This window comes from Mustela putorius, unplaced genomic scaffold (genome assembly GCF_011764305.1).
Source record: "Mustela putorius furo isolate JIRA1106 unplaced genomic scaffold, ASM1176430v1.1 tig00537350_pilon_pilon_pilon, whole genome shotgun sequence".
NCBI lineage: Eukaryota > Metazoa > Chordata > Mammalia > Carnivora > Mustelidae > Mustela > Mustela putorius.
Window position 1 is genome coordinate 26,581,501 of NW_025422471.1, and position 25,763 is coordinate 26,607,263.

General features: G+C 36.7%; 3 protein-coding genes across 9 annotated transcripts in view; 2 read left to right on the top strand and 1 right to left on the bottom strand.

The window, feature by feature from the left end:
* The window catches only part of FAM169A (family with sequence similarity 169 member A), a 65,353-nt gene extending 52,672 nt beyond the window's left edge, over positions 1-12,681 (top strand). Inside the window, exons 9-13 of the mRNA XM_045074432.1 lie at positions 2,136-2,175; positions 2,668-2,821; positions 6,239-6,395; positions 9,417-9,620; positions 10,518-12,681. Coding sequence (XP_044930367.1) covers positions 2,136-2,175; positions 2,668-2,821; positions 6,239-6,395; positions 9,417-9,620; positions 10,518-11,066 — 1,104 coding nt within the window. The 3' untranslated portion in view covers positions 11,067-12,681. The remainder of the gene's footprint in view (positions 1-2,135; positions 2,176-2,667; positions 2,822-6,238; positions 6,396-9,416; positions 9,621-10,517) is intronic.
* A 2,786-nt stretch (positions 12,682-15,467) lies between these two features.
* Positions 15,468-23,818, bottom strand: NSA2 (NSA2 ribosome biogenesis factor). Its single transcript, XM_004766863.3, has 6 exons — positions 23,662-23,818; positions 21,991-22,178; positions 21,749-21,899; positions 19,949-20,128; positions 17,476-17,668; positions 15,468-15,711 (listed from the first exon to the last, which is right to left on the bottom strand). Exons 1-6 carry the CDS (start codon positions 23,662-23,664, stop codon positions 15,644-15,646), a joined length of 783 nt encoding a protein of 260 aa, XP_004766920.1. The 5' UTR covers positions 23,665-23,818; the 3' UTR covers positions 15,468-15,643.
* A 50-nt stretch (positions 23,819-23,868) lies between these two features.
* Positions 23,869-25,763, top strand: part of GFM2 (GTP dependent ribosome recycling factor mitochondrial 2) — an 86,045-nt gene continuing 84,150 nt past the window's right edge. For 5 of the 7 annotated variants that reach the window (XR_006605025.1, XR_006605026.1, XM_045074501.1 and 2 more), the window contains exon 1: positions 23,870-24,072. The gene's annotated coding sequence lies outside the window, so the exon portion shown is untranslated. Of the gene's footprint in view, positions 24,073-25,763 lie in introns of all 7 variants that reach the window. The other 2 variants (XM_045074503.1, XM_045074504.1) reach the window with 1 other exon arrangement.

Consider the following 25,763-nt stretch of genomic DNA (forward strand, 5'->3'; position numbering starts at 1 on the left):
GCCTGCTTCCTCCTCTCTCTCTGCCTGCCTCTTTGCCTACTTGTGATCTCTGTCTGTCAAATAAATAAATAAAATCTTAAAAAAAAAAAAGGATAATGTAAATCATACAATCACATGTAAGGAGTTAGATTTTTTGTTTTTATCTACATTTGGAAATTCAAGCTAAATGATAACCCCAGGTTTGATTATATTGAGGTTCAAATTCCTCAGATACTCTTAAACTTAATTAGTATTGGTCAGACATCATAAAATCAGGGAAGGTAGAAAAAAATCTTTCCCCAAAATATATGGTGAGAACAGTGATTTACCAAATAATTTTAAATGGGATGTGTAAATGAGAATATATATTAAACCATATAATTTTAAATGGGTTGTGTACATGAGAATATATATTAAACCATGTCACAAGGGTGGCAGCATAAATTCAGTTTTCTTTCATTTTAGAAATTCATATTCTTCAAATTACTTTAAGATTTTAATTAGTTCAAGGGAAATATTTCTCACATTAAAATATTTTATCTCTCAAAAAAATATTTTCTCTCTTTTATTGCTAACCAAATGGGGAAGTGGTCTTGTTTATTTTAACCACATTGCTTTTAGCTTTGCTGAGGTATAATTGACAAAGATTGTACATATTTAAGGTGTACAACTCGATGTTTTGAGATACACTGTGAAACAGTCACTATATGATTTATTCTTCAGGCGGTGATGGTATTTCTACTTGCTTTTTCCTATTTTGTGACATAAAACATTACATGTACTTATACTCTTTGTACCATTTTTAAAATGATTTTTATATGTGTGTTAACCTTATCTAGTTCAACTGTAGGCTTCTTGAAGACAGGATTTTTGTCTTATCTGTCCCAGTTTTATCCTTGTTTGTGTCCTGTCAGTAGATCTTCTTAAAAGTCTCAGTGCCTGCTGTGTCATAGGGTTTCAGTCAGTAAGTGTGTGATGAACGAATGAATAGTAGTTTATATAATGAAGTAGATACTTTGGCAAGTGCTAGATATACAAAGATGTGGTTCTTACAAGCATGGGAGAAGTAGATGGTCCATTATTGGAACCAGATTACATAAACAAACTACAGGATTATAATTGCCTTAATAGGGCAAATAGCAAATGATGAAGGTACATAGCACAGTGAGTAACTCTGCGCAAGGAGTGGAGTAGGTGAAGCAGCAATCATTCTGACTTTCAAGGGACAGGTGTGAGTTTTGTGACAAAGGCTAAGGTTTTCCAAAGGCTAGTGTGTTTTAAAGAAAAACCAAAAACCAAACAAGTGTAAATTGGTTTTCAGAGTTGAGAGAGGTTGAGAGTTTATATTCTAGGCAGTAATAAACCATTAAATGTTTTTTGTTTTTGTTTTTTTAAAGCAAAAGAGTAGCGCAGTTTGTGATTTGGAAGCATCTTTGCCATGGGGTTGGAAGGGATTACAGAGCATGCGATTAGAGTGAGGGATACCAGGGATGAGGCTCTTGGAATAATCACATTAAAGATGATAAAGGCCTAAACTAGAGAATCGGTAATACAAAGGAGGGGGCAGTTGTGAGAGAGTCTTCAGAGTCAGAATTGAAGGCTTTGCAGTTCACTTAAGGACGGTTAAGAAGAAGTCATTACTGACTCACAGGTTTTTGGCCAGAATGGCTGACTGAACTGTTATTGCCATTAACCAAGATAGGGAATAATATTGGGAAAATAGTTTAATTTGGAACAGGTTGGTTGGTTGTGAAATTGGATGGAGCATCCATATTTCTTTGGAAATCAGGTAAGAAGTTAGGGAGATTAATTACATACCTGGATTCATCAGCAAATAGATGTTGAAGTAAAGGTAGTAGATAAAATTACACAGGGAAAGCATGTAGACAGAGAAGAGGAGGTAGCTGAGGACAGGACACTAGGAAACTTCAGTGAGTTGCACTGTAACGTATTAGATGGCTTGGTATGGGCTCAACATCAGGATAAACTGAGGCTGTAACATTATCTTTTAATTTCTTCAGGTGAATGGTGAATAGTGAATGCAAAAATGTTTGAAAAATGTTTCATAAGATTTTCTTTGGCACTGACTAAAATAGATTCATAGGGAGAAAAAAATGAACTAAAATGTTTGGTTTTAATCTGTATTTCTATTTTAGATTGACTCTCTAAAAGATGCCTTTGCAAGTACTTCTGAAGGTGAGAAATTGAGCTAATCTACCAGTATTTGAGATGATTAGAATTTAGGGGTGGGAGATGTCCCATAGAGTAAGTGAAGACTTATTCCACTAAGATCTAGAGCTGAGTTCTAATGCCACCACTACCACTGGTCTTGCTATGTGAACAAAGCTACCTTACCTCTTTTTTCCTAATTTTCTTACCTGTAAAATAGAGTTATATCTGCCTTGTTTATGTTCCAGGATTTTTGGGAGACAATATAAGTAAAAATGCAAAAATACATTGCAGAGCTCAGGGCAATATGGAAATGTGAGGAATAGAATAATGCGAAGTTATTTCATAAGTTAGAAAAAAAACTGCCATTGTATCTTGGCCTGATACAAGTGAGAGAAAGAAATGTGTAATTGTGGGAATATATGTAAGCTGTCCTAGTTCTTACATTTCTGTGTATTGTAACATAATCCTTTCAGGACATACTGAATTAATTGTAGTTTTTGTTATTTTTTTTCTCAGGTCATGATGAAAAAACACCGGTTTCCACTCGTTCTCGAGGTAGTCATCTGAAGCGACCAAAGATTGGGAAGCGGTTTCAGGATACTGAATTTAGTAGTTCTCAAGGAGAAGATGAAAAGACACCCCAGACTTCACCTACAGCTTCAATAAACAAGTAAAGTATTGGTTATTTTACTGTCATTATTTCATTATTCTTATTTTCATAATTTTTTAAAGGTTTTTATTTGAGAGAGAGAGCACAAGGAGAGGGAGAGGCAGAGGTAGAGGGAGAGGGAGAACCAGGCTCCCCACTGAGCAGGAACACCCCCCAACCTCATGCAGTGCTCCATCTTAGGACCCTGGGATCATGACCTGAGCCAAAGTTAGATGCTTAACCAACCGAGCCACCCCTGTGCCCCTTATTTTCATATTAGTATTAGTATTTAGTAGTTTGAGGTAGAAGTTATTATTGTATTATTTGTGTAGCACATAACCTTGGTGTAAGAGTTTGTATTTGAATTCTTGTACAGGATTGCTGATTGTACTCACTTTGATGTATTACAGGGAGAAGTTGCTAGTGAGAGAGTAAAATAAATCCACAATTTAATCTCTCATGTCTGAAAATCCAAGAGAATATTCTAGTAATTATATTATCCCAACTTTTATAGTAGCTATAGATTTTAGTATTGTTGAGGATTAGTCAATTTTTTAAAAAACCCTAAGTTCTATTTTATAATGGATTCATTTTACTGGGTTACTGGATATAACACAAATTAGTGATAACCATAAGCCTGTTTGGTCCCCTTCTCTAGGAACTTAATAGCCAGCTGAGACAAGAGAAAACTCAGATCAGAACTTTATCCTCTATCTTCCTTGGAACCTTAAAGAAAGCAAGACTTCATATTTTATAATAAAACTTGACTTTTTTGTCCTAATAGTCCTACCAGTTGTTCCTGAGTTAACCATTCATAACTTTGGCATTTTATCTGTGAAATTATTTTCCTCAAGTAGAAAATTCTGTAGGTATGCTAATTTCATTATGTAAATAATTTAAAATTTGGATAATTGGGTAATTATGTAAATGTTTTAGTGATAAAGGCAAATATAACTATTTAAATCCAATAATTTGTGAAAAGAGGTTAGATAATTAGTTTTCTTCCTGTATAACATTTTGATGTAATATCCTTTTTATTTTATTTATTTATTTAAAAGATTTTATTTGTTTATTTGACAGACAGAGATCACAAGTAGACAAGAGAGGCAGGCAGAGAGGGGCAGGGGGAAGCAGGCTCCCCACTGAGTGGAGAGCGGGATGAGGGGCTCCATCTCAGGATCCTGGGATCATGACCTGAGCTGAAGGCAGAGGCCTAAACTCACTGAGCCACCCAGGTGCCCTGTAATATCCTTTTTAGAAGGGAATGTAACCGTGCATTTTATATTGAACATCCCAAATTATTGTGGAATTTTGTTTGTTTTTCATAAGTAGAATAGTAACATAAGACTAAATGGTTGAATGCTTGCTCAGCTGTTATGAAGAACAAAATTTCAAGCTATACCTGTGACATGGGTTAAGAAGCTGCAAGGTATGGGGTGCCTGGGTGGCTCAGTGGGTTAAAGCCTCTGCCTTCGGCTCAGGTCATGATCTCAGGGTCCTGGGATGGAGCGCCGCATCGGGCTCTCTGCTCAACGGGGAGCCTGCTTCCCCACCCTCCTCTGCCTGCCTCTCTGCCTACTTGTGATCTCTCTCTATCAAATCAATAAATAAAATCTTAAGAAAAAAAAAAAGAAACTGCAAGGTAGATTATGATGGTACAGTAACAGAAGTACAAAACGGTGTAGATGCACAGGAGAGATTTGATTAAATGTGAGAGGATAGAGAGATTTGGCATTTGGACCAGGTCTTCAAAAATAAGTTGAAACTCAACAAGCAGAGTTGAGAGAGAAGGTGTTCTAGTCCAGGGTTCCACAAATTATGGTCTGTAGCTCAAATTTGACCTACTGACTGTTGTAAATAAAACTTTGTTGTAACAGTTCCATGTTCATTAACTTACATGTTTGTATGGTTGCTTTTGTATTACAATGGCAGAGTTGAATAGTTGTTCGGCGACCGAATCGCCCATAAAACTTAATGGAAAAGTTGGTTGACCCCTGCTGTATACCAGGGTTGTCCAGAGAACTTACTATGATGATGAAAAAATGTGCTTTATCTGCCCTGTCCAAAATGGCAGCCCTACTTTAGTATGCCCATTGAGCACTTCAAGTATGGCCAGTGCATGGAACTTAGAAACTGAATTTTAAATTTCATTTAATTTTGATTAATGTAAATCATGACATGTGTTGTGGCTACCATATTGTACCATGCAGATATAGCATGAGCAAAGACAAAAAGCTAAGAGTAATATTAATAAGGATAACTGATGTATGATGTAAATGTTACCATCTAGTAGGAAATAAAAATATGAGAATCTAGGTCCCAGGCCAGCTGGGTGTTGTAGCAGCATGAGCGAAGTGACTCAATGAAGTATTTAGTAATAGGATGAGCAAGAAGACCACCTTTGCCTGGTGGATGAGGCCCGGTAAGATAATTCATGCAGGGGAAGCAAGTAGCCATACTTTGAGCAGCCCTGTGAGGAGGGACCATGTGGCAATAGTCCCCAAGGAACTGGGCCCTCAGTCTGTTGGCCTGCATGATGAACTGAATGCTACCAGCATCCACATGAGTGTGAGCTCAGGGTGGTTGCGGGGAGTACTGCCAGTCAGATTTTCAGATGAGACTGCATCCCCAGTTGCTGGGTTGATTGTGACTCCATGAGACTGTGAGACAGAGGTACTCAGCTAAGCCACACCTGGATTCCTAACCCCCAGAAACAAGATAATAAATGTTCGATGATTTCAGAGGCTAATGTATAGATACATATGAGGGTTGGGTCATGTTAGCCTTTGTAAGGAAATACACTTTATTCTCTAAGCTGTAGAGAACCATCAGAGTTTTCTGACCTGGACTGTCACAGGTATGGATGGGTTATAATATAATAGCTCTTATAGCTTCACTAAAGATTGTATGTACAGCAAGTTCGGAGATGAGTTGGGACAAAATTGTGGTGGTCCAGGGAGGGCCTAAAGGAGGATCATGAAAACGAAAACAGAAAAGTAGGGATATGTTTGAAAGGCATTTTGGAAGTAGAACAAAACCATATCATTTATTGTCCAAACTGGTATCTTTGAGACTGAAAGGGGTGTTATTAGTGATTATGCCGATGCTGGGACAAAAGCTGTGAACTGCACTATCTCAGGTAAATTGGGAATGTGTTTTCATTCTAGTAGAAGGAGAATCAGTGAGATACAGTTAGAGTAAAAGAAGAATCTAGCTTACATGATTGTGGAGATTGTGGTGTTACTGTTCAAACTAGAGAACAAGGTAGCAAAGAGGACAAGTTTATAAGAAGAGGAGATTGGTTTTGGACATTTAATATGGGAAGTTGTTCATTGAACGACACTTGGTTGATTGTTTTAAAGTGTTACTGTATTAACAGACTCCTGAAATTTTATATTCATCCTTAATAAAACAAGTAAGAGTGGTTTTCTTTCCTAGATTGGAATCTACTGCACGCACATCAGAGAGCTCAGAAGAATTCCTGGAAGAAGAAGCTGAACAAAGTGTGATTGAATTTGAGGATGAAAACAGTGATAAGGATGCTCGGCCTGCACCAGAAACCCAACCACGCCTGGAAAAGCAAGATGGTGAAAAGGTATGAGATCCTGCTTATTACTAAATAAAGTAAAGTAAATTTAGTAAACTAAATTTAAACTTTTCTTAATCATATATTGTTAGGAAAATGTGATCTATTTTAGAGTCCTAGTAGAAATTGTGCTTGATGCTTAAAAGCATAGCTCTGTCCTAAGCAAGGTCAGGTACTGGAGTTGGGGAGAGGATAAAGTTAAAAGTATTGTTGCGTGTTTCACTGAAGATTTTTTTTAAAGATTTTATTTATTTATTTGACAGAGAGATCACAAGTAGGCAGAGAGGCAGGCAGAGAAAGAGGGGGAGGCAGGCTGAGCAGGGAGCCTGACGAGGGGCTGGATCCCAGGACCTCGAGACCATGACCCGAGCTGAAGGCAGAGGCTTTAACCCAGTGAGCCACCCAGGCACCCCTCAATCTGAATTTTTAAGTGTGACTTACAGCAAAGGTAAAATTGAACATTTTAGGTAGTAAGATCCCTCTGTATATTTAAAATACAAATTAATTTGAGAGATTAAACATACTTAAGAAGTGACAGAAATTATATATGATCATAAGATACACTTTGTAGAACCAGTTAGAAGTAAGGTCGTTAAGGCCACAGTTGCACCTGTATCTTGGTTAGAAGGTTAAAACAAACATACATTAAATATATATATATATATATATATATATATATATATATATGTGACTCTAATTGATAATTTGACTACAATTGATAACTGAATTCATTTTTTTTTAAACAGTGGAAAACAAATGGAAAAATCCTTTGTGACCGAGTAAATTCTTTTTTTGGCCTGATTTTTGCAGCTCTTCTAGTATTTGCCCTTAACTTTTTTTTTTTTTCCTCTTCTCTGTTCATTCCTCTTCTTCTCCTCTTTATCTTTAGTATCTTCCATCTTGGGCTCTGTAGAGATTTCTTATTTCTTCTTTCCTAGGTGCTTAAGATTCTTTAAAAGTCTTTTATCTGTTTGCCAAGTCCAGCCAGCATCCAAAGAAGTATCACTATGTTACCAATTTTATTTCCTTAGCATATTCCAGTTTAGCTCTCGCTTTCTCTGTTTCATGAAACTGTATTTTTTTTTAAAGATTTTATTTATTTATTTTTTTGAGAGAGATCACAAGTAGGCAGAGAGTTAGGCAGAGAGAGAGAGGGAGGGGAGCAAGCTGCTTGCTGAGCAGAGAGCCCGATGCGGGACTCCATCCTAGGATCCTGGGATCATGACCTGAGCTGAAGGCAGAGGCTTAACCCACTGAGCCCCCCAGGTGCCCCCATGAAACTGTGTTTTTAAGTGACATTTTTTTCTTGTGAAAAATTTGAACAGTAAAGCACATGTTTAAAAATGTGCATCCAGACATTTATGGGAATATATTGTTATTTTTCTTGTAAAAACTTAAGATTATGCTGTATATACTTCATGTAATGGGTTTCATTTGTCTAGCTGTATGTTGAGCACATACTCTTGTAGGACACCAGTGACACTTGCATTCACTTCCATCGGTTTTCCTCACCTAGATTGACTACTGTGTCTTCCTTAATATTCTCTAGGCCCCCATAAGGTAAGTTTTATAACACCACTCACTGTACTTTGGTTTCTTGGTTTTCCTACCTGAAGTTTTGTTTTGGTTTTGTTTATTATTTGACTGTTACGCTTTTTTCCCTTTATTCGTGGACATTCTAGAAGTCTAGAAGTCTAGAACTCAGTTTTTGGCTTTCTGCTCTTGGTTCATGTTCTCTACATGAAAATGCATCCAATCTAATGGTTGAACTCTCATTTCTGTGGGATGACCAGCAACTCTAGACTTTGAATATTAATTGAGACTGTAATGCTATGATATTACTTATCTTTTGAATATTCTATGTAGACAGATGTCTTTGATCATCTTAAATTCAACATAATCTCTGTTCTTACCACTCCTATATTGGACCTTCTGTGTGTGTGTGTGTGTGTGTGTGTTTAATCTTTCCTTCTATTCCCAAACCTAAAACTTGAAAGACAGGTTTTTCTCTTCTGTTGCTTCTCACTTTCAGTATTCGGGGTTTTTTAAGCTTTTGCTGTGTTTTTCTCATTTTCTTCAGCATTTTTTACTACCCTGATCCTTTTATGAGCTTTATTATAATTACCTTCTGTATGTAGTCTATTTTTTTTATACTGTCTGGCCAGATAAATTTTTCTAATCCCTGTTTTCAGCATCCCTATGACTTTAGAGATCTTATATAAACCAGACAAACCTATTTCTGAGCCCTTGAGTGCATCATTTTCTAATTTTAATCATTTTCTAATTTTTACAATAGTAATAAAATGCCCTCTATTAGAATGTCACTAAGATTCATTAGAACTATTAAACATTAAATATAATTATTTTATATTGATAAACATTGGCAGAAGAGTTTCAGAATTGGGAGGTTTGTTTTACTTCCTCACTGATACTTACATATTCAATGTGATACAAAGAGTAGGATTGTTCAAAAAAATGACCCAAAATTGACTGGACAATGAGGAAACTGAGGCAGAGTTTTCTTCTTCCAGCAAGAAGCTATATCCAAACTCAGCTTCCCACAAGACTGGTAGTGCTTCCTCCCTCTGGCAGCATAACCTGTTAACTTCCCACAGGCCCCAGAGATTCCAAGTGCTCATCAACTGGTGTTCTGTAAAGAGCTGGCATCAAATCTAGAGTCTCTGGTGCCTTCTTACTGAAAAGATTTCATTCCTGATGGTCCTATAAAGAACAACAAGAAGGGGACAGGGTGTCTTCACTGCATCTCAGACCTATCCTGTGTCTACAGAGCATCACGGTCTGCTGTCTCCATAAGAACAGAGGGAGTTTGGGTTACTTGTGCCTTCTCTTTTACTGACCCTGCCTGAAAAATTTAATCTTTTCTCAGTAAGACTGTTCCTTAACTCATGCCCTGCAATGTGGTAGACTTTACCTTGAGTCCTGGTGGAGACCGAGAATGGACTCACTTTACATGACAAATAAATTAGCCTGTAATTGTGTCCTGACTTACTTTTCCCCCCAATGATGTAGGAATCTGAATTAGAGCCTATGAATGGTGAGATAATGGATGATACTCTTAAAACCTCACTTATAACTGAAGAGGAAGACTCCACTAGTGAAGTTTTAGATGAAGAAATAAAATTGCAGTCTCTTAACTCCAGTGAAGACTCTACTGCTCTTGTTCCACTGGTGGTAGAATCTTCAAAACCCCCTGATACTGTTGCACAGGATAAGGTAAGAAGGGAAATAATTTAATTTTTTATAGTCAAACTGTTCCATTGTTGGTGACATGGAAGGGGCATAATAATATATATATTTTCCTCTCCCTTAATATATATAGTCTTTCAGGAAAATAAATTCTATATTAATTTTTATGCTAGATTAGGTATTTTAAGAAAATACAATCAGTAATATTCCACAAATTCACATCTTTGTAACCTTAAAATACGTACCTGACTTCTGGTAACAAAACAAATTTTATTTTGTAGATTTAGAGAAATGCTTAGGCAAATAGATAAAACATTATTTACCAAATACTAGAATACCTATTGCTTACATAGTCCATGACGAATAGTCATTTTAATTTGTTTTAAACGGAGACAGATTAGATTAGTGGGAAAAACCCAATAGAATATTTTTAAAGGAACTTCATTTTTACTTTCAGATATTCCAATTTAAGGGAAAAAACTATTGCATAGCATTATTTTATTAGTGTCTCAAATAAATAAATGAATAAAATCTCCATTGCCCTTCCCTGTCATCTAATGAAACTGTAGTCAAACTTCGTGTGGTGGCACAGTGTCAAGCCCCAGAGGACTCTTGGTTCTGGCTCCAGTAATACAAGAAACTAAAAAGTTTTAGTTGATTCATGGTTTAAAGAACTTTGATAAGTTTAAAATGTTCTAATACATTTTGAGGTAAAAGAAATACTTTTATTATATCTTTAAAGCAAGAACCAGGCTATCCTGTGACAGTTTTGAAATAATAGACTTGTATTCAGAATATGTACACCTGATGAATGAAAGTAATGAGTCTTGAATTCTTGAAAATGCAGTTATCATTGCATATTAGTGTGTAATTTATATAAGAGCTACACTGCAAAATTTTGCTCGCTGAGTCTTTTATTTTTAGATCTCGCATATAACTGACACAGAAATGTTGCTGGACGAAGGCCCATCTGATGAAAAGGGACACACTGAAGAGAAACTGCCCCTAGTTTCAAGAAAGAAAGCACATTTTGGGAGTTCAGACAATGTGGCTACCATCCCAAATGAAGAACGATCTGACAGTGGTTTTCCAAACTCTGTGATAGCTGAATTTTCTGAGGAATCAATCTCTGAAAATTTATCACCCAACACTACTTCTTCATTGGAAGACCAGGGTGACGAAGGGGTGCCTGAGCCCCAGGAAACGTCTACAGCTCTTACTCAGAGCTCTTTGATAGAGGTTGAACTTGAAGATGTGCCATTTTCACAGAGTGCAGGACAGAAAAACCAGTCAGAGGAGCAGTCCGAAGCGTCTTCTGAGCAGCTGGATCAGTTTGCACAGTCAGCAGAAAAAACTGTGGATAGCAGCTCAGAGGAAATAGAAGTGGAAGTGCCTGTGGTAGACAGGCGGAATTTAAGAAGAAAGGCCAAAGGGCATAAAGGACCTGCGAAGAAGAAAGCCAAGCTGACATGAATGAAGAAGATATGCAGATTATCATCTTCCCTCTTCTTTGTAACGTAATTGTTGTTTTTAAAATATGGTAATTAATAAATGGCATGGGGCACAGGGCAAAAATTCCAAAATTTCACTTTGAACTTATTTATGATGCCGGTTTTCCGTCCCCCTTAGGACCTAGGATTCACCCTTCTTTTTGATTTTTCAGGCTATTTTGTGTAAATACAATTTTTTTATTTTTATTAACCATGTTTCAACTTTGAGAAACCAGATCATACTATATTTTCTTTAGCAATTGGGGATGTCTGACCATTAATATTTCAGAAAATCTAAATTACAGTGAAAGTAGTAGGCTTTACATTACTTGTAAGGATCACAGAAATCTTTTATACTATGGATTTTAATAGTAAACTTGGTGAGCGTTCTAGTAGTTTTATCTTAATAATCAAAACTAATCATTTTTTAAAAATGTAGGCATGTCTAAACAAAAATGTCAGTAAATGAAAATATACTTCAACTAAATGAGAGCACAAATAGAAATTTATGGTGAAAGGTTTGTGAAGGTGGTATTTTGGCCTCTTAATTCTTAGTTGCGTAGGTGCAGTTTCTTCCTTTGACTTCAGTGTCTGAGGAAAGGTATTAAATGTTTCCACCTCAGTCTTTATGACATCCAATATATACAGTACTGCTAGGGATTTAACTCTGGCATGTAGACACTAATATAATTATATAAAATATTCGAAGCTGGGGACTATTAACTTTTGTCCTCATTCAATTAGCATATATACTTCAGAAATGTGAGGGCCCTTCTGAGGCTTCTCCTTAACCCTACCACTGCCTTTATTCTAGAATCGTACATTCTCCTCAGCTTTTATCCACTTCCCTAACTCAGAGTGATTCCTGCCAAAAGATCTGCCTGCCTGTCTGCCAGCTTATGCCCTTGGCATCCGTATCTGGGTAAGTTTGGACTGTGCCCCACAATTTTAGATCTAGATGGCAGGAATGGATCTGCCTAAGGAGCTATAGCTAAAAGAGCTTAGATCGAACTGGAGGCTTTGGTTGTTGCTCTGGTCTTGCTCACTCTTAATTTGTTTGAGTACAGGTTACAAACTAGCCTAAGTGTATACATTGTGGTACTACAGCAAAGCCTTTGCGTAGGAGAACTTAAAAAACAAATCCTCTTGCTAATTTTTATATAGTAATTTATTTAAAAATGAACAAAATGGTTATTCTTAGAATCCAAAGAGAATCTTAAAACAGTCTTACTCTTTGGAAGTACTGTGTGTACTCAGATTTGCAGTTAATTTGGAAAATGCTTTGAAACCATTTAGGTTGTTTTTGAAACAGCTTGGTCCTTGTGAAAAAACCATAACCATGTTATGACGTTATTTGAGGTGCTAAGGATTGATGTCCAAGGTTTATCCAGTTTACAGTCAGGTGATATCATTAAATTTTATTTTGGAATGTTGACATTTTAGGTCTAATAAGCTAGGTTAAAATGTTTAGGGAGGCAAAATAGCAAACCCTCCTGTTCATGTAAAATTTTGAGTTATCCTCTACATTTTCCTTAATTATTGGTCAGAGCAAGCCAAATGATTGCACTCCAAATGAAAATTAAAGCACTTTGGCCATTTGTTTTTCTCAACAAATGCTGACTAATTGAAAAAAAATAAGTATGACTGGTACTAGTACATCTATCACATTTATGCTGTTTTATAGATTTTTGTGAGAAACTTTACTACCACAATTAGGGATATAAAGATTCGAGATTTAGTAAATTCTTAACCTTTCCATTTTTAATTTCGTAAAATAGATTTAAAAACCTAACACTTAGATATTTTACTTTTTTACTTCGATTGCTCATTGTTCTTTTGAGAATAGTTTCTTTAAAAGGGGGTAGTTTAAGATTGAGCTCACTGACAACTCGTGATATGTGAATATAGTTGCTGAGTTCACAAAAACATGTTTAGTTATTGATATATAATGGGACTAACAGTCTAAACTCATACTTGTTAAACTTGTTTGGTTTATTCTTAAACAGCAAGAGCATTTTAAGCAGTTTCAAAACTTTTTGCTTAGCATACAAGAAGACTTTTATTATGTATTATCTCTGACTGATAATGTTTTCAGGGGGTTTACGGATGGTAGAGAAAGCTAGATAACATAGAAAAACCTAACTTTCGTGTTCAGTAACACATTCACGGTTCAGTAAATGAGTTCTGTACTCAATGAGTATAGAATTTATAACAAAATTTATCCTCAATAAGGAATCTAAATAAAACTAATCAGATATTTAGTTTTTTGCAAGGCATTAGAAAAACTTGAGAATTATAGAGGACTGAAATCTGATTACAGCCAGCTAATCTAGTTGTTGTCTAGTCACATTCTAGTCCTTTGTGAACTGCTTTTTTCTGTTTAGAAGTTTTATTTCTGGAAAAGGATTTCTCTTCAGTTTGTGTAAATACGTGTATATTTCCTTGTGTAATATAAAACATAGATATCAGAATTTTAGTTCTACTTTCAAGCTTAAATTATCCAATTGCTAGACATCACAGAAATATATTTAAGAATTTATTATAAAGCTCCTCTACAACTTTTAAAAGTGAGAGGATCTATTATGATTTTTTATAAAATCAAATAGCATGACAGAATGTCTTCTACTTAAAATGTCTATATTCATGGTGTTTCCATTCACTGCAGAGAATAAATACGGCAAGGATAACACTTAATAGTGATTAATGGTTCACTTTTAGCTGATGAGAACACTACCTAAAATTGTTTCAGTGACTTTAGAAAATATCTTGAAGGTTTATGATTACATTAAATTGAATCTTTATCTAGTATCTAAATATATGCTCCTATGTACTGCTTCACCCTTAGGGATTACCTTCTAAGGTTTGGTCACACCAGCAAACTGATACAGATCTTAATGTAAATATAGAATTTATACTAACATTACTCATCTGTGTAACAGCATTTTAGAAATTTCTGCTTTGTATGTCCACTAGTAGCTGATCTGGTGTTTAAAGTGTTACCGGTCTTTCATGGATGTGATTAGTTACAAATGTTATGCTTCTGTTGGCATACTTAATATAAAGCTTTCTTTGTATAAGACAATTTGCTTATTTTGGGTTCTAAAAAATAAGCAGAGTGAGTTCTGTGGGATTATGCTTACCTTTGCCTTTAGTCTGTTTTTTTTTTTCACCTTCCAAATCTTAAAAGTTATTCACACATTCATTTCTATTAGTGGCAAAATCAGTTGTTAAAATATAATTGTAAGAAAGGTTCAGCTTCTGTCATCCTGAAATAATTGTATCATACTGGATAGTCATTCCCAAGGAACTAACTTTGTTTTTAAGTATGTGTGTGTGTTCTAAAACTTCTATGTTTATAGAATTTAGAAAAGATGTTATGTTTTTCAGAAGAGCAAGTCTTACTGAGGTACTCAAGTTTTTCTTGGTTTTGTTTTTGTTTTTGTTTTTTAGTTTAAAAGTAGTCTGTTCTGTGATTGTTTCTTGGCCTGTGTTTTGATATTCTTTCCCTTTTCCCTACTTTAATTGGCAGTGATGTGTTTAGATATTGAATTTGTTTGGACATTAAATGATTTTGTTAAAGGCACAATTAATCACATTGGTTGTACTTTGCAGACAGACTTTAAAAATAAACAATTTAAAACCATTAATGTGATCATAGATTAATGTAATATTACGGACAACTTAAAGCTCAAAGCTACAAACATAATTCAGATCACAAAAGTGCTTTGACCAAGTTAAAAACCTAAAAGATGACCTTTTTTATATTATCCAGGTAACTGCAAACAAATTTCTCTTAAAGGCATTAGTGCAGTCTTTTTCTCTTTAAACAGTTACCTGGAATCACTTAAATTTTTAACCATTTTAAAAATGGGAAAGCATAAACATTTTGGTGCATTTTTTTCTATATACTTGGAGGAAAAATACAGTTCGAAGTATTACTATACATGATTGAGAGGAAGAAAATGTTTAAAATATGAATTCACCAACTTACAGTGTGAAGACAGGTAAAAAGTTACCTAAATCCTTCTGAACTCCATTTAGCGTAGTGTGCCTTTTCTCTCCTGTACTTCTAGTAGAGTATATACAAACAAATGCTACCAAGTATTAATGCTGCATTTCTTAGGATTAATGAAAATGGGGTGAAAGAAACTTGAAGGTCTCAGAAATGACCGTTCTGTAGTTTAGGGTCTATATTTCAGTGTGCACGAACCTTTATAATAAAACCTATTTTCAACTACACTGGTTTTTCCAGTAACAATAGGTCTGCATTGCTGAGTATCCACTACTTAATGCAGATTATGGACCAAGATATTTCTATAATTGCTTTTTAAAATTATTCAAATTTATGAACATCCAAATGCTAAAAAGACAAAAATAAAGACCATTTATTTTAATAAATGTCTATTTTAATGTTTTTCACAATAGAATAAATGCTTCTCTTGATGACTGCAGATACATAAGGCTGTTCGGTAGTATCCAGAACCACCACAGGAACAGTTGTTTTCCTGATTGGTGTGTAGTCTTCAGTAATTAAAAGGAATTACTTGTTTCGAACTGCTGTCAAACCAGCAGGACTGCATTTATGCATCCATCATTTTCAGGATTGTTGGTAACCTGGGCATATTTTCCTGAGGAAAAAATGGGAAAAGGGGGGATGTTAATGTTGATAAAAACTAACTTTTCCCAAAATATTCTTTTTTTTTTTTTTTAAGATTTTATTTATTTATTTGACAGAGAGAGTGAGCACAGGCAGACAGAGTGACAGGCAGAGGCAGAGGGAGAAGCAGGCTCCCTGCTGAGCAAGGAGCCCTATGTGGGACTCGATCCCAGGAGGCTGGGATCATGACCTGAGCCGAAGGTAGCTGCTCAACCAACTGAGCCACCCAGGTGTCCCAGCCCAAAATATTCTTAAACACCACTTTGAAGAAAGAAAAAAAATTACAGTAAGATCAATGAGATTTTACAAATCACTCAAAATCAAATGGTTCTGAAAACAATTCTTATATACTGTTTTTATATTTTTTTTTACAAGTGGTGTTCAGTTCCATTCTGTTAGTAAGTTGTTATTAACAAGCCCTTGTGGATTGACCTGAACATTGTTACTTTTCCACATACTTTTCTTACTGGAAAATGCAACAAATTTTAATTTTCAAATCAATTCAACCTATTTTATTTTTAAAAAAAGTTTTTAAAGGTTTTATTTAGGGGCACCTGGGTGGCTCAGTGGATTAAGCTTCTGCCTTCGGCTTGGGTTATGATCCCAGGGTTCTGGGATGGAGCCCCATATGGGCTCTCTGCTCAGCAGGTAGCCTGCTTCCCTTCCTCTCTCTCTCTGCCTGCCTCTCTGCCCACTTGTGATCTCTGTCAAATAAATAAAATCTTTTTTTTTAAGATTTTTTTTTTAAGATCTCTGTCAAATAAAAAAATAAAATCTTAAAAAAAAGAGATTTTATTTATTTGACAGAGATCACAAATAGGCAGGCAGGCAGAAGGGGAAGCAGGCCCCCCACTGAGCAGAGAGCCTGATGTGGGGCTTGGTCTCAGGATCCTGAGATCATGACCTGAGTCAAAGGCAGATGCTTAACCCACTGAGCCACCAAGGCACCCAATTTAACCTATTTTAAAACTGAGATCTGGCAATAGGAAGTATGAGTTAGTGATTCATATGAAGATTCAAGAAATTAGTGTATTCTTCAATTTCAGAGAACATTAAAGTTTAGAAATCCCTGGACCCAAAAAGCAGAAAACTAAGAAAATGAGAATGAGGGAAGAAGAATTAAAATTGCTACATGACACCTTTTATTTTTAATTACTACTGAAATAATGTGGCTGTGTGTATGCTATGTCTCTCTTCCTTAGCTCATGGTTAACTTACTCTATTATAATCTTTAAGTATTTTTTGGTTATAACTGTAACTCTGCATCTGCTTTCCTCCTGATGCCTTTTTTTTTTTTTTTTTTGATTTAATTTTTTTTATTTATTTGACAGAGAGAGGTCACAAGTAGGCAGAGAGGCAGGCAGGCAGAGAGAAAGGGAAGCAGGCTCCCTGCTGAGTGAGAGCCCAATGCGGGGCTGGATCCCAGGATCCTGGGATCATGACCTGAGCCGAAAGCAGAGGCTCTAACACACTGAGCCACCCAGGTGCCCCCTCCTAATGCCTTTTAAAGCAGTCTTAAATTCTAACAATATAGTACACTTGTAACTGAAACTAGTTATCTAACTTAAAAAGAATCACATTCACAACTTTGTCTACAAAAAATATTCTTCCTAAAGATTTAAATCTGATTTCACACCATTTTAACTCTGCACTGAAATCTGCTGTGTCCTTTCAACTTGCAAATTTCAATTTTAGCATTGTGTAGCAGCAGCCCCATATTCAGAAATTTACTTACCCCAAATAACTTTGCCTCCTTGTGTCACAAGGCCCAACTCGCTCACGTTCACCTCAATTACAGTACCTTTGGTAATAACACCCAAAGTTGTATATAGTGGGGATGAAGGATTTTTTTTTACACCAAGTATTGGCAGGCAAAAGGTGGCTTTCAATTCAGGATGTGTTACATGGGCCTTTTTGAAACGTAAGCCCTAGTAAGTCAAACACAAAAATGTTATGAGTCTAAATTGTTAACAACAATGAGCAATGATGATCCCTTTTTGCTTTTCTAGTTGTATTCGAAATAAAAAATATCCCAGGGATGAACAATTTCAAATCTTAAGGCATCAATTTAAAAACTTCTAATTATATAGACCAAAAACCTGATAAATGTGTGAGGGAGAAACCCCAAACACACAACACTGATGTTTCAGCATGGAGTGTTACCTAGCATCATACTCAGATTTTCCTATTATCTACATTTTCTGAGGATTTGCAAGCATGCCAGGCACTATGATGGAGCATACAAATAGCTTATTTAAGCAGGATAACCTTAACAACAACTCCCCTATTTTTTTTTTGCATGATAAAGATTGATAGGTGAAATGACTTGTTCCCAGGTTGAATGGTGTGTGGATGGAATTAAACTTAACTCTCCTGATTCCAAGTCTCTGCAGATCTCTGCTATTTTTTTTTTTTTAAGATTTTATTTATTTATTTGACAGAGAGAGATCACAAGTAGGCAGAGAGGCAGGCAGAGAGAGAGAGGAGGAAGCAGGCTCCCTGCTGAGCAGAGAGCCCGATGCGGGACTCGATCCCAGGACTCTGAGATCATGACCTGAGCCGAAGGCAGCGGCTTAACCCACTGAGCCACCCAGGCACCCAGATCTCTGCTATTTTTAACATGATGAAAAAAGAGGGTGGATTGTTAGCTTTTCATTGATGGTAATACTGGTTATAAACTGGAGACTCAAGCCCAGAGAGGTCTGTTACAGAGACTGGAGTCATCTCGTCACCCAGATACGGCCTTTGGGGGGCAGCACTTCAGAAGCCGCAACACTCTACAGTCTCTTAAGTTTGATATTTGCCTGTAAGAGGGTAGAGGGGAGCGATACAAAAGTTCTTACTAATGGACTCATTAATGAATTTTGTAATAAACTTACATAGCTAGGAATGCCATCTGACTAATGCACAATGAGATTTATCTGCCAAGCTACAAAAACCCTAGAACAGTATGATGACTATATTCTCTCCCTACAGAACTGATAGTTAAGAAACTATATTTAGAAAATTAGGAAATATGAAATCAAAACAAGGAGTCCATAATACAATCCAGGGATAGGTGAAGGTTCTGTAAATGAACAGCAAACACTTTAGGTTGTACAGGCCATACTGTCTCACCTTCAACTACTCAATGTCTACAGAAAAAAAAACAGCCATACACAATATGTAAATAAAAGAGCATGGCTGTATTCCAACAGAATTTACAGAAACAGGCTGCTCGACAACATTTTAATCCATCAAAAATTATTCAGGTTGAGGGCTAGGGTAACACTGTCAACTTTCCTCTGTTTTTCTAAGCAGAATGGATTTCCAGTAAAGAGAGCAATTTAGTGTGTTTTAAAGGGATTCTGCAAAAAATACATAGCTGACCGTTGAACACAGGTTTGAACTGCATAGGTCCACTTAGAGGCAATTTTTTTCAATACAGTACAGTACTATAAAATTATTTTATTTCAGGATTTCCTTAACATTTTCTTTTCTCTCGCTTTAAGAATTATAATACATATAACATACAAAATATGTATTTATTGACTTTATATTATCAGTAGGGCTTCCAGGCATTAGTAAGCTATTAGTTTAGCTTTTGGGGAATCAGAAGTTCTGTGTGGATTTTGGGCTGTGCAGGGGGTGAGCACCCCCAATTTGAGTTGATGAATGGTTAACCAAATGTTCAGTTACATTTGAGAAAGGGGAGGAGAATGGTTTTGACTGTCATGGTTGTCTACAGAAATTAAAGTTCTACTTTTACATTACATTCTTTTTTCAGTGACTATATACTGAATGTTTTCAAAAGCATTAAGATAATTTTCTTACTAAATGCAAACTGCTTCTTGAAAAAAACAGTCCTACTCAAGTTTTCTAACTGTTCTCAAAGAGAACAAGTGTCAGTAGATTACTTACTGAATGAGTAAGGTGACTTCACGTGGAAAACAAAGGTTCTAATATGACATATATATAAAAATCAGGATTCACTGACACTGCAGTAAGAATTAGTTTTCATTTCCTGTCTCTCAAAGCCAAAGACAAGATTCTTGATAGTAGTAGAATCCTTATCAATAACTTAACAGTATCCTTATCAATAACTTAAAAAAAAAAAAAAGCCTAAAAGGGTTTTTCAATCTCTTTTCACACCAATTTTAGGAATTTCAGGTAATTATACTTTATTCAATTTAACACAGCAACTAATATTTAATCCATTCCACTCTTACCATTGGCCTAATGAATCTTTCATATTTAGGTGGTTTTCGAGTAAAGCCATCTCCAACAAAGCAGACTTTAGTGACCATTCTTTTCCATGCTTTCTTCTTTCTCTTTCCTGTTCGAATAACTTTTAATACTTCTGTTTCTCCCTGGGCTCGAACTTTGGGTAAAGGAACTTCCCATTTTCCCTAAAAATAGACCATAGTTAAAATTTATCATGTTAGTAAAAAGCAATGAGAATAAAAATTTAAGCATGTTTTAGTTGTACAAAGTAGTAGATTCACTTTTTTCCTAAACCAGCAAGATTTTGGCTCCAATGTTTTCTAGAAGTCTGCACTGTCTCCTCAAAAACCCCAAATTAATTGGAACTATTAAGTTTCTTATCACAGATACATTAAATAAAATGGTTTGTGGGGTGCCTGGGTGGCTCAGGTCATGATCCCAGGGTCCTGGGATTGAGCCCCACATCAGGCTCCCTGCTCAGCCAGGAGCCTGCTTCTCCCTCTCGGTCTGCCCTTCCCCTTGCTTGTGGGACAAATAAACTCTAAAATACATAAATAAATCGTTTGCTGATGCTAAAAATCTCAATGCCTTTTTATGAATGAAAAATGCCACCTGTAGTAGGGCACTGATTTCTCAAAACAGTGTATGTGCTTACTACTAAAGAGTGAATAGTATAAAAGTGGAAGACTGTCTCCACCTCTTATCTCAAGTGGACTTTTAGATTTTATCACTAGAAGGACAAAAATCACTGTCACATTTTTAAGTTCTGCAGAATGAAAATTCTATGAAAAATTGAAGCAGCACAAGGTAGAAAAAAAGAATGATTTTATTAAGACAGATTTTAGAAGCAATTCTACCACTCTACAGATAATGACTATGAAGAATGATTTACAACCTCCTGGACTTAAGTCTTTTATCTGTAAAACAAGAAGGGGTTAAGCAGATAACCTCTAAAGTTTCTTCGGGTGCTCAAGTTACACCATTCTAATTTTAGATAGCATACACCAAAATATAAGCAGCCTGTTTTTTTTGTTAAATATTTTATTTATTTATTTGAGACAGAGTGAGTGGGGAAGAAAGAAGCAGATTCCCCACTGAGCAGGGAGCCCGATGTGGGGCTTAAGCCAGGGACTCTGGGACATGACCTGAGCCTACGGCAGACACTTAACTGACTGAGCCACCTAGATGCCTCAAACAGTTGTTTTTTTAAATCAAAATTGGAGACTGAACATTTCTGATGCTATCTGGATTTCTGTCAATTTATCCACAGATGTTTAAAAGTAGTATGTATGCCTTTATCTGTTTTTAGCAGGCTTTAACCTAATTTGATACCAAGTGTAATCTAGTAATATTAAAAAAATGTTAAATTTTTGTTTAAGTCAAATCAGTTCGAGGGTTTTCCCACCATTCTACTTTTTAACTAATTTTAGTAATATAGGGCAGCAAAAACAAGCAGCTGTATCTTTTTCCACGAGAGCACAGCATTAGGAGGTGTCAAGTATAGAAAGCTGTTAAAATACTGAATTTGAGATTCATGCCTTACTAACTTTTTAGATACTTTTTTTACACTAAAGATGTGTGGTATTCTAGTAACTTTTTAAAAACCTGTTAAATGCGAATGTTCTCATGATGAGAAAGTAAATGTTTTATTACTGAAATATTTAATACAAAATGAAATTTACAAAGACTTTGATATCTAAATAACGGGAATAATAGCTGGACACCATATTTCCAATTACACTGAAGAAAAAGACTAATATTAAGTAATTCTCCTAAACAAAAATGAAGATTTCAATTTTTCTTACCGCTTTCTCTTTTCGTTTTTGTTTAATCATATTAGAAAGTACTTTAGCTCGAGACTGTCCCTCCCTGTCCAGTAGATATGCAGGTACTGCTCCTTGTGGAGTCTTTTCATCATTCTTTTGTTTGGTGTTTCTCTTTTCATGCATCTTGATACTACCGAGAAGGAAGAAGATTCAAGATTTCAGTTTTAAAGATTACTACTCAAAAGATGTTAACTGGTTACAATGAAGAACTCATCACTTACGTCTTTTTCATCTGTATTTTCTCAGCATGGCGCTGTTTATGGTAGAGCTTAGCTTTCAGACCAATCATCTTTTTTGCCTTTTTTGAACGTTCATGAGCCTCTCGACCTTCTTTCTTTCTCTTTTTCTCATGGTAGTCCAAACGATAGCCATAGCGCTTCCGGTGTAACTCAATATATTCATTTTGTGGCTGTAGTGTAAGAAACATTAATTTTAAAGAATGTTGACAGAATTATGCTAAATAACACTCTGAATACCATATCAAGTACAGAAGGCCTTATGCCATCTGAATGTTCACTTGCTTAAGTAACTCTTGCGCTCTTAAGCCTATTTACATTATATGAGTTAAATATATGTTGATACTGAATGGTATAAGGCATCAGGATTTACATCTGTAATAATCTCAGTGAAAGTTAGTGTTCGTTGAAGGGAATTGTCCAAAATCCACTGGACCACAAAAAGGATGACATCATTCCAGGATCTCTCTTTTCCTGAGCATGACTAATCTGGTTTTTCAATAACATCATTATTCTTCATACTTTTTATTAAAAAAAAAAATACAGACTACAGAGTTTTGTAACCACCGCAATAAAAATAGAGACTATTTCCATCACCTCAGAAAATTCCCTTGCATTGCTTTGAAGACAGTCCTTTTTCCACCTCCAATCTATTATCTCTCACTCTAGTTTTCCCTTTATCATTGTGAAGAAGCTTATAGTACCTACAGTATGTAGCCTTTTGCATCTAGCTTCTTTCACTTAGGGCTTTTGAGATTTGTTCATGTTGTTACATGTGTCAGTACGTCAATCCTTGTTATTGCCAAGTAGTATTCCATGTATGGGTATACCCTCATTCATCCTTTGATTGGTTCATGGATATCTGGGGTGTTTCCCGTTTTTAGCAAATAAACACTGGCACAGAAGTCTTTTGTGTGGCCACATGCCAAACTGTTTTCACAAGGGGCTGGACTACTTTGCATTGCACCAGCAATGTATGAGATCCCTTTTTGCTTTTTCAGTGCCCGTTTTTATTTTATAGGCCACTTTTGTTTTATCTTAAACATGTGGCCACAGTCCATTTGTACTTTAAGACTGAAAACAAAAACAATGATGCAACCTCAACTCTAGCACAGATAACTCCAAATAACAACCAGCTACTATGTATCTGGTGTGGTGTTTTCAACTGCTAGCACAAACTTTGCAGAAATCATGAGGAAAAGCATGTGGAATGCCATTCCGCAGATACAAATGAGAGACATAGTAGAAAGAGAACGGATGTGGCAGTCAGATCTGTGCTTTAAGCCGAGATTAATTAATTAATTCATTAGTTGCTTGGCTCGTGGCCGGGCCTGTCTTAAATTTCCTCAGCAATAAAACTAAGTGACGGCGGAATTTTGTCTACAGTATAGGGTTATCGCTGGGGTTTGGCACTGACAATACACAAACGTGGCTAAGCCAGGAATTTAACAGAGTGAACCCGATCTCGCTCTAAAGCGTGTACTCTAGCAAATACCCCAATCTGTGTACACCAGATGCAATTTTTTCCCCCTCACCCTCATTCCCTTCGGCAGTACCTCCCTTCCGCCTACCACCCCTCGCCCCCCGCCCCAGGGCCTCCAGGCCCCACCAACTCTGAAGCCCTGCGATACGAGTGCCCCCAAACCACCTCCTCACCATGGTGACGGCTGCAGAGCTGTAGGGTGCAGCTGTCGGGGCGCAAAGAAGATCTCAGTTTTCGGATCTCCCAGACCCACGAGCTAACACCACGCAAGCCGCGACGGGAAAGAGTCGTAAAACCATGGACTCCGGAGAAAGCGCGACACATCGGTTCCGGACCTCTGTTCTTCGCGTTTAGCTGGAAGGGCGGAAGTTGCTCGCAGGCGGCATTTGAGTGTTGCACCGCCGGAACTGGGGGAGTGCGGTGGCCGGAGGAGGCGGGTGTGAAGGTGTTAAGTTCTCTTCTGGAGTGATCAGGACGTTCGCCGAGGTAGTGGCACGAGGCCTTTGCGGACTTTGGCGCAGCCTGCACCTGCGGTTAACACCCGGCGGGAAAAAGCCGGCCTCCAGTATGCGACCTAGTGCTAGGTGGGTATGGGACCGCGCGGTCCGACTCCCGGGTGCCTGTTATCCTGCGGGGCGCTGGGCACCGTGCCCCCTCCAGGGAGGCAACAGCCAGCCACAGACAAGGAGGAGAGGGTCTCCCGAAGGCCTTAATCATCTTCCTAAGTCTTAGTTCGTAGAATTCAGGCAGTAAGGTGGGTTTGGTTTTGAGGGTTTTCTAGGCTCCATCTTCTAATGTGGTATATTTTCTTTAAAACTCTATTTCTAACCAGCGTTTTCAGGTGCAGTAAATTACGTAATCTCTTTTTTCCTACAACACGTTTCCGCCAGGGTTTGCTTCCTACACCTTCTTGACGTTTTTGCTTAAATGTCATTTAAATGTCACTTGCTTAAGTGACTTGGCTTATGGTTACTAACGAGTTCCCAGTTCCTGCATAATTCTTTTCTACAGCACGTGTCACCGTAGGAGATGGTAAGTATTTTATTTATTCCTTTTTATTATCTAGTGACTAGGATATAGACAGTGTGAGTACAAGGATGTCTTTTGCTCATTACTTTTAAACCATTTGCTAAGAGTCAGTGGTAGACACAATAACAATAAATTCTTGTTGAGTAAATGAACTTAATTCTCATACTGGTCCGGCAATGAGATAGATGGAAAGGAAGGTTCAGAGATTTTAAGTTATTTATCCAAGATCGCAGAAGACTTGGGACTACAGCAAGTCTTCTGTAAACTACTCAGGTCTTTGCCCACTTGACATTGAGAAGTTTATGGAAAGTTTTAAAAAGGGGCGCCTGGGTGGCTCAGTTGGTTAAAGCCTCTCCCTTCAACTCAGGTCATGATCTCAGGGTCCTGGGATGGAGCCCTGCATCAGGCTGTCTGCTCAGCGGGCAGCCTGCTTCTTCCTCTCTCTCTGCCTGCCTCTCTGCCTACTTGTGATCTCTCTCTCTCTGTCAAATAAATAAATAAAATCTTAAAAAAAATTTTTTTTAAAAGACTTTTTACTGAAGTGTAAGATACATGCAAACAATGCATATATAAAATAGATGCTTCAGGGGGTTTTCAAACTCTGACACCCTATAAGCAGTACGTGAATCAAGAAATTACATAAACCTGCACCCCAGAATCCTTCCTTAGGCCTCTTTCCAGTTACTCCAAGTGGAAATACCATCCTGACTTGTAACAAAATGGAATAGTTTTACCCATTTTAAACTCTAAATAATTGGAATCATACAGTATGAACTCTTGTGTTGGTTTCTTTTGCTTAACATTGTGAGGTTTATCCTTATTGTTTCCTGTTGTAGTTCTTTCAGCTTATGGGAATTTTTTGTAGGCTAAGTTGTGAACTCGTCAATGTTGTTGTTTTTTTTTTTTAATTTATGACTCTCAAAGCCACTCATGCCCTTTTTGCCTTCTGGACCAGGAATAGAAAGTAAAGGTTAAGTAGTGGTCACATTTTGATTTGTGTAAAATAGAGGAGACAAGTGGTTGGCTGTTTATCATTTATTCTTACCTTCTGTGATTGCAGGCTAAAAATGGCCTGAGCAGATCAATGTCAGCAAAACTTTCTGAGAAAAATTTACTTCCTATATACCTGGCAGTAGCCAAGTAGGATATCATCACTTCCTTGTTTTATCTACCAAAAGGTTATAGTAGATACCCACTTTTTGCATTTTGGCAGTCAGAAGCATGAAAATGCATTTCTTTGATTGGA